This window comes from Trichechus manatus, unplaced genomic scaffold (genome assembly GCF_000243295.1).
Source record: "Trichechus manatus latirostris isolate Lorelei unplaced genomic scaffold, TriManLat1.0 scaffold00294, whole genome shotgun sequence".
NCBI lineage: Eukaryota > Metazoa > Chordata > Mammalia > Sirenia > Trichechidae > Trichechus > Trichechus manatus.
Genome location: NW_004444230.1, coordinates 950,619 through 959,434, shown reverse-complemented (window position 1 = coordinate 959,434; position 8,816 = coordinate 950,619). Strand labels below are relative to the sequence as shown.

The 8,816-nt window shown below is 53.6% G+C and overlaps 1 protein-coding gene across 2 annotated transcripts; it reads left to right on the top strand.

Annotated features, from left to right (window-relative positions):
• The first annotated feature begins 1,154 nt into the window (after positions 1-1,154).
• CNP (2',3'-cyclic nucleotide 3' phosphodiesterase) lies at positions 1,155-8,484 on the top strand. Of its 2 annotated transcripts, none has more exons than XM_023725220.1 (4): positions 1,155-1,291; positions 3,000-3,669; positions 5,523-5,662; positions 6,960-8,484. In XM_023725220.1, the coding sequence occupies exons 1-4, from the start codon at positions 1,289-1,291 to the stop codon at positions 7,407-7,409; spliced, it is 1,263 nt and encodes a 420-aa protein (XP_023580988.1). In that variant the 5' UTR covers positions 1,155-1,288; the 3' UTR covers positions 7,410-8,484. The 2 variants fall into 2 exon arrangements, with proteins under 2 accessions (XP_023580988.1, XP_004390373.1); XM_004390316.3 differs by lacking the exon at positions 1,155-1,291 and adding an exon at positions 1,372-1,467.
• The last annotated feature ends 332 nt before the right edge of the window (positions 8,485-8,816 follow it).

Sequence of the window (8,816 nt, the reverse complement as noted above, 5' to 3'; positions counted from 1 at the left end):
GAGAAGTGATGATACGATAGGCTCAGCTATCATGCGATGGAGGAGGCCGACTTGTCGACCCTTAAGCCTTCAAAGCAGAGTGAAATGAATGCTGGAACTGATAAGGGGCCATTTTGCTCTAGAAGCCCAGAGGAAGAAAGATGGCCCTTTGAAAGAAGGGGGGATGAGCCTGCGAGTTGGGGAAGCAGCCGGACTCTGCTGATATGACTCCCAGTGGTATGACCAAGTAAATCAAATTCTCCAGGCTTGTCTCCTCCTCTGTAAAATGGGATAGCTGCCTCAGGGATTGGTGTGAGGGTAAAATGAGTGCTTAGCACAGCACATAGCACACTGCAAGCTCTAGAAAATCGAACCCAGGGTTGAGTGGGTCCCAGAGGAGGCGGCAACTAAGCAGCTGGCCTTAAGAGAATGAGTGAGGATTCCATTATGCTGTGTCCCTTTGGTTCTCTCCCCAGTCCGTAGAAGGGTTGGGGTTGCAGCTGACTTTAGGCTGGGGTACAGCAGGGGACTAGGGTGAGGTGAGTGAGGTATTGCCCCCAGCCAAAATTAAAAACAAAACCCCAAGCCAGTTGCTGTGGAGTGATTCTCACTCGTGGCGACCACATGTGTTCTAGAGTAGAACTGTGCTCCACAGGGTTTTCAGTGGCTGTGATCTTTCAGAAGTTGATCGCCAGGCCTTTCTAACAAGTTGCCCCTGGGTGGACTGAACCACCCACCGGTTGGTTAGTAGCCAAGCGCTTAACCATTTGCCCCACCCAGGGACTCCAGGTGGCGCCAAAACACTCGGTAATCAAGACAGATAATATATAACGCAAAATTGTAAAAAAAAAAAAAATTAATGCAAACATCCATGATGAATAAAAATCAACATTTTAAAGACAGGTTCTGACCCTGTCCTTGCACGACCCTGCCTCACTCATCCCATCCTAATCCTAGCCTTGCTCCGGGGGTGGTGGTTTGTTTCCCTAGAGTAAATCATTAACAAGCACAACAAAAAAGAGACCGAGTAAGTTCTCCCTGCCGCCCCCGGTCTTCGAGGGCACAGGTGCAGCACTCCGCGCTGCCGGGAACCCAGGAGCTTCCTCCCAGCGCGGAGGAGCTTTGAGTTTCGATTTCGCGCGCCTGCGCGCAGAGGGGGCCGGCCCGCCCTTGCCCCTCCTTCGGGGTATGTAAAGCGGCGCGGCCTGGGGTTGTTTCACCGCTCAACTCCCGTGTCCCTCCGCGCAGGCGGGCGGTCCCGGAGAGCGGGTCCCTGCAAAGGCGGCGACGGCGGAGCCCTTTCCTCATCATGGTAAGCAGAGGGGTGAATGCAGGGAGGGGAGGGAAAGAACTGGGCCGGGCAGAGGGCTAGCGCCGTAATGGAAAGCCAGAGTATTTTCGGGTTCTCGGGAGGAAGTGGTATGCAAATGAGGATCGAGGTTCCGGAGTTGAGCGCTAGCTTTCTTGGGAACCGGATGCAGTCCTAAGGTAAGGGAGAAATGGGGAGGTATGGGAGGAGTGAGGGCGGGAGGAGGAAGACGATGGGAAACCTAGACAGCGTGTGGGTGTGAGCAGCTGTTTACAGCGACGGGACCCCTGGCCTGGTTTCGACCCCCGCGCTGGTCTGCGCACGGACAGCCTTTCCTCGCCTTCTCCTGCCCAAGGGCCTGTCCGCTAAAACATTATGCCCGCTGAGAGGTGCTCAGGGAGGCGGAGCCAGTTTGGAAGAGAAGACGGTTTATACACTTGTGGCTTTTAAGAGCGCTGATGGCGCAGTAGTTCAGTGCTGGTCTGCTGACCGAAAGGTGGGCGGTTCAAACCCACCAGCCGCTCTCGGGGAGAAAGATGTGGTAGGCTGTTTCCGTAAAGATTTACAGCCTTGGAAACCCTATGGGGCAGTAGTTGCTGCTGTGACTTACAGGGTCACTGTGAGTCGGAATGGACTTCACAGCAGTGGGTTTTGGGGTTGTGGCTTTTAGCAGATAGGAAGTGGCTCAGAGAGGTGCTGGTGACACATAGCAATGTGGGGGGCAGAGCTAGCCCCTGAACGCAGGTGCCTGTGCTGCCCAGTTCTGGGACAGGCACAAAGACCGCGACTTTGTGGGGGCAGAGAGAGGGCAGGAGGAGGTGGCAGGCATGGTGAATGAGGCCCTTTGTCCAACGTTCTCCTGCCCTGCCCCCACCAGCCCGTCTGTGGGACCATTGTCCCCTCATCCCAGACAAGAGAGTATTATCTGTTGCTGCAATTGTTGGGGGCAGGGAGGCAGTCTTTCCGTAACCCTCCTCCCTGCCTCCCCAGTGCACACACTGAGGCAGGGCAGCTGGTCTGCCCAGATAGAGAAACCCACCTCCAAAGAGGACATCCTTAATAGTTGCCAAGAAGATAAAAATTAGGCCCAGGCTGTAGAACCACAGGCTTCAGGCCCTCCCTGCATGCACTTCACCGTGTCTTCCTTTTAGAGGTGGAAGCAGTGAGTGATCCTTGGTGTACCACTCACTCTGGCAGGAGGGAAGCGAGAGTGTAGGTAGGCTGGGGCAGCTTCCCTCTCCATCCTCCACTCCCAGGAGTAGATAGGTACTCACAGGGACTAAAAGGAGGGGCATAGTTTTTTTTTTTTTTGTCAGTTGCTGCCCAGTCTGCTTTGACTCACTGTGACCGCGTGTATGTTAGAGTAGAACTGTGCTCCATAGGGTTTTCAATAGCTGATTTTTTTTGGAGGGGAGGGGGAGATAGACTGCCAGGCCTTTCTTCCGAGGCACCTCTGGGTGGACTTGAGCTTCCAACCTTTCATCTATAGCCGAGTGCATTAACTGCACCACCCAGGGACTCCGAGGGGCATGGTAGGCCCTAGAAAAGTCCACCACTCCACCACTTGGGAAGGCGCTTTCAACCCCAGGGGCACTTGTAAACCAGGGTTGGGGAGCCAGGTTAGAACTAGGCCTGAGATAACGGGCAAGGCTGGGAGGGTGACTGCTGGTGGTGACCTGGGCTGACATCTGATCTTCCCTTCCTCACGCAGAATAGAGGTTTCTCCCGAAAGAGCCACACGTTCCTGCCTAAGATCTTCTTCCGCAAAATGTCATCCTCGGGGGCTAAGGACAAGCCTGAGCTGCAGTTTCCCTTTCTACTGGATGAGGAGACGGTGGCCACGCTGCAAGAGTGCAAGACACTCTTCATCTTGCGCGGCCTGCCAGGAAGTGGCAAGTCCACACTGGCACGCATCATCACAGACAAGTACCGTGATGGCACCAAGATGCTGTCTGCTGATGCCTACAAGATTACCCCTGGCAGTCGTGGAGCCTTCTCCGAGGAGTACAAGCGGCTGGATGAGGACCTGGCTGCCTGCTGCCGCCGGGACATCAGAGTGCTTGTGCTGGATGACACCAACCATGAGCGGGAGCGGCTGGAGCAGCTCTTTGAAATGGCTGACCAGTATCAGTACCAGGTGGTGCTGGTGGAGCCCAAGACGGCATGGCGGCTAGACTGTGCCCAGCTCAAGGAGAAGAACCAGTGGCAGCTGTCAGCCGATGACCTGAAGAAGCTGAAGCCTGGGCTGGAGAAGGACTTCCTGCCACTCTACTTCGGCTGGTTCCTGACCAAGAAGAGTTCGGAGAGCCTCCACAAGGCTGGCCAGATCTTCCTAGAGGAGCTGGGGAACCACAAGGCTTTTAGGAAGGAGCTTCGACAGTGTAGGTGGCAGGGCTGGGGGTGGCAGGGAAGCTAGGTCCCTGCGCCTCACTCTCTAGCCCAGCAAACCCTGGGCACCAGGTGCCGCGTGCACAGGACCATTGTTCTTAAAGGATTGGGAGCTGAGCGGGGAAGGCAGATGGGGGCTCACCTGATACGAGGCAGAAGCAAGTCGGTGCTTACTAGAGGTGGCCTTGGGTAGTGGCAGCACAGTGGGAATGTGGAGACAAGTGCTTCCCAGAGCACCTGCCCTCCCAGTGCACCTTCCTGCCCTCCTCTTCTCCCAGGCTGGGTCCGGACCACTGTCCCTGTCTCAGAGGTGGGAAAAATTACTGTCACAACAATAAGTATGTCACCATACGATACAGCCTTGGAAAATCTGGTCCAATGTTTTCAAAATCATTTTTAGCAGCAGAACCATTTTCTAAAACAAAATACTACATGGGATCCTAAGGTAAAAAAATTAAAAATAGGACTCTTCTGACTTTCTTGGGGATGGTTCCCAGACCTTGAGCTGCCCACCTTCCTCTTGGCCCCCAACATAGCTCCATGGCATCCCAGGGCTCCAGAGAGAATCTCAAACCAAGACCCAAACTTTTTGTTTTGCAGACAGGGAAATGGCTATGGGATTTGCCCTAAGCCACTTGAGTGTGGGGCCCTGGACTCCGGGCCAGGTTCTCTCCTGGCAAGGCTGTTTGTGCCCACAAGAGGGTTGGTTTGGGACAAGGAAAGCCCCTGGCAGCCCTCATTCTCCTGCGGGGGCCTGTTGGAGCTCTGTTACCCACTGTGTCTTTAACCCATTTCCAGTTCGCAAATTTTTGATGATCTTCGTATCTGAACTATCCACACCCATGTTTCTTTATGTTAGCTTGTATGGCTCAGAGGCAGGTAATTTGTGCCAAAGTCCTCAGATAACTGTCTTCTCAGCTCCTAAAGCCTGAACCGCTGGGAGATCAGGGAACCTGGGTGCCTGCAGGACACTGGCCAGAGCTGGTGGCTCTGCCTTGGGAAATGATAGCCTCTCAAAAGCTTTTTCTGCCTGACATATAGCAGGAGAAATGTAATGGGACAAGAACAAAGCCTGCTCAGGGCAGATGTCCTCCGCCCCTGTGGAGGGTGGGGGAATTCCTTGCAGGGACTCGACTCGGGGATAACCAGAAAAAACCTAGTGACTCTGAAGACAGCCACAGGCTTGGAGTCTGGAAATTGGGATCACAGTCTAAAACTTACTGTGTCTATGGACCACACGATGCTACCCCATTAGATCCCAAGACCCTTCTTGTACTGGGTCCATTTTAGGCTCTCATTCACAAACAGCCCCGTGAGGCATGTATTATTATGGGAGTCATGTAACATCTCATCCAGATGGACCCAAGTGAAATGGGGTGCTACTAATAGTTCCCAGGTGGTCACCCTAGTTGCTGCACTTGACTGACAGAGTGGACCACCTGCCCCAGGTCAAACAGCTATCCAGTGGCAGGGCTGGGATGTTAATGTTCTTTCTGGCTGTGAAGCCTGTGGTCCTTCTGCTGGACCACCATGTTTCCAACCCTCTTTTTTCATTCTACCCTACTGTTTGTGACCTGCTGGTAAATCTTTAGCTTATATTGCCCACCCCACAAGTGCCTGAGAGTTTTCAAGTCTGGGGAAGAGATGTAAACATCTATATAAGTAAAACCAGGGAACTTAAACGCCTAATATAGCTCTAAAGTTGCTGTTTGACCACCTAACTAATGAATTATAGTAGATTGCACAAGAATTTATGCTTACTGTCCAGTTTTTTCCCTCTGGGCCTCCGTGGTCTTGGTGGTCGGTGTTGGTATGGCCCCTACTCTGACTGCCACTCTCCCTGCAGTTGTCTCTGGGGATGAGCCCAGGGAGAAGATTGACCTGGTCATCTACTTCGGGAAGAGACCCCCAGGCATGCTGCACTGCACAACCAAGTTCTGCGACTACGGGAAGGCCGCTGGGGCAGAGGAGTACGCCCAGCAGGATGTGAGTTCTCCCCAGGGATGCCGGCTGAGGTAGAGAGGGTATGAGGGGAGGGGTACAGGGTCTTCTGGAGATGGGTACCAGTACAAGGCAAGGACCTACGAGAAACTGGTCAGCAGCTCAAGACCAGTGGCACCTCTTCCTCCAGCTCTCCCCTTCCCAGGCATAGCTGCATAAATTTCTGGTTGCCTTTTTGAGGAGCCAGCCAGGCAGTATCGCTTGCCCATGAGTGCCTTTCCTTCTGAAGATTCACGGAGAATGCTGCTGTGCAGCAGACTCCTGTTCCGGCCTCTCTGAGCCCGCATTAAGTTCCAGAGGCTTTACCCCCTAGGGAGCCTGGTGCGCCAAGGTTCTTGTCCCCAAGTCTGAGGCCTGGCTGTGGGCTACCAGACGTTTCCCCACCATACAGCCAGTATCCTGTGCCCGCAGCCACTGATAGTGATCCTTACACACCAGACGTGTCCTCAGATAGGCATGGCTTCAGTGTCACCTCGGGAGGCCTTCCCTGACCTTCCCTGTCTCTGCCTAGGTTCACACAGCTATTTTACTTACTTGTTTACTGGTTTTCTCCAGCTGGAATGGAAGCTCCCTGAGGGCGAAGGTGTTTTGGTTTTGTTCCCCGCTGTATTACTGTCCACTACCATCTCTAACAGTTCATTCATTCAGCAATACTTATGAAGCACCTATGACATGCCAGACACTGTTGGGACTAAGAATTATGAGCAAAAATAGAGAAGCTTTTATGGTCAGTTGGGAGAGACAAGTTTTCTCAATCAGATATAAACCAAAGTGTAGAGTGGATTTCGATCGATGGCATTTGTCTGATCTCACTCTGCCCTCCAGGGTACTGCCTGTAGTAATAACAATAGCCCTTGCTGATGTTATGCTAAGCTCCTTCCAAACTTTTCACTCCTTTAATCTTCACAGTAACTCTGCAGTAGTTTCTAGTACTCTCCCTCCTTATAAGTGAACAAGCCAAGGCACAGAGAGGTTAAACGACTGGCTCCAAACCACACAGCTAGTAAGTGGTGCAGGTTGGTTCTGAACTCAGGTGGTCTGGCTTTTGACCCCTGCTCTGTCCGGCCTCTCTGAGCACCTCTGCACATTAGCCTGAACAGTGTAGTGGGAAGACACCCTCTAACACACGGGTGCTCATCCCAGATGTTTGTGGATGGTGTGCCTTTAAGCACAGCCTCTGCTCAGTGCTCACTCCTGTCAGACTCACCCTTCCCTCCTCTGGGAGTGACCCACCCTCCATCAGCTGTCCCTCTCTCAAGGGCCCCTCTTTCTCACTCCCCAGGTGGTAAAGAAATCGTACTGCAAGGCTTTCACGCTGACCATCTCTGCCCTCTTTGTGACTCCCAGGACGACTGGGGCCCGGGTGGAGCTGAACGAGCAGGAGCTGCTGTTGTGGCCAAATGATGTGGACAAGCTGTCACCCTCTGACAGCCTGTCTCGGGGGAGCCGCGCGCACATCACCCTAGGGTGTGCAAATGACGTGGAGGCCGTGCAGACAGGCATTGACCTCCTTGAGATTGTGCGGCAGGAGAAGGCGGGCAGCCGTGGCGAGGAGGTGGGTGAGCTCCACCGGGGCAAGCTCTACTCCTTGGGCAATGGGCGCTGGATGCTGAACCTGGCCAAGAAGATGGAGGTCAGGGCCATCTTCACGGGGTACTACGGGAAGGGCAAACTTGTGCCCACACACAGCAGCCGGAAGGGGGGCACCCTGCAGTCCTGTACCATTGTCTGAGTACCCTCTCACCACCTGCCCCCCGCCCTTGCTCTGGGGGGTGAGGGGGAAGACATCTCTCTGCTTGATCCCCATTAAGGTTTTTTTTGTTTTTGTTTTTGTTTTTTAAAGTTAACCTCCTGTAACTTCTTAAAAACTTGTAAAATAACTGACCTTCTCTTCTTGTCCACCCTCTTCCTCTCTAACACCCAAGCCCTCAACACAAGGAGGGGTGAGTAGTAGGCACCATTCAGGAACCTGGGCCAAAGCTGATGAGGCCGGGCGAGCTAGGCCTAGCTAGAGCTGCACCCAGATCTGAGCCCTGCTTCCAGTTACTAGTTAGCCCAGCCCCTGCCCCCAGCTCTGCTGCTCTGCCACGTGGGCTAGTAAGCAGGGACACCTGAGAGTTGCAGACACCCTGCTGGCGGTGGCAGAAGGCAGCGGGGCTCGGAGTGGTGATACTGCCATGGAACACTAGTGGTGGCTCTGGGGTGGGGGATCCTTGGGGTTTGTCCCTTTCTTCATCAGCACAGCCCCACGAAGGCAGGAGCTGTTTACCAGGGTAGAAAAAGGGGTTAACTTCCCACCTTTGGTCCTAGGTTCCTCTCCCCTTCTCCTTCACACCTTAACTAGGTAAGTTTGATAACTAGGGAAGAAAACAGAACAATAACCAGGAGCCACATCCCAGGCTTCCGGCTGACCTCACCTCAGGAAGGGGATGGGGTCACCATCCTTCCCAGTGGTGGGCATATCGAGGCCAGCACAGTCTATCGGTGGGGACACACCAGTCTTGCTTTCAGCCCAGCTCATCTTGCCTCCATGGTGTCTCTGGATGGAGGCCTCATACCTCCTCTAAAGGAACTAGTGGGCACCAAGATCCAGCGGAGCATACCCCTGGTTCACCTGTTTCTCTGGGAAGGGATTTTTAACAGTTACATGTGCATGGTTCCTGGGTGCCCCCCACTGCCCTCTGCTCAATAACAGGGCTTTGCTAATCAGGTTGTTACTCAACAAAAGTATGTGGGATTAAGTTACTATCCTGGCCTTGCCCAACTTCAGCAACTTGTAAGACTGATAATAAATCATGTTAATCCTAGCTGTGTGCAGTCTCTCTCCCCTTCTGTCCCCACAGCTTGGGGCCATCGGTCCTATCTCCCCTCTGCTGGCTGGACACAGCTGTGGTGAGGTTGGGCAGCTGAACAGTGTTGGCTTTCATGAGGAGGCAGAAAGGAAAGAGGCTGGTCTTAGACTCACCAGAAGGTGGGGGTTGGCTGGGTATGAGGGACATGGAGCACAAAGCCTCTCACCCCCACTCCCCCACCATTAACCAGCACAAGGGACTCACAGGTGTCCCCAGCCCCATCCAAACAGACTTTGCAACAAGATCAAAGTTCCTAGTTGGAAAGGCCACTCTGGCCACCTCAAGTC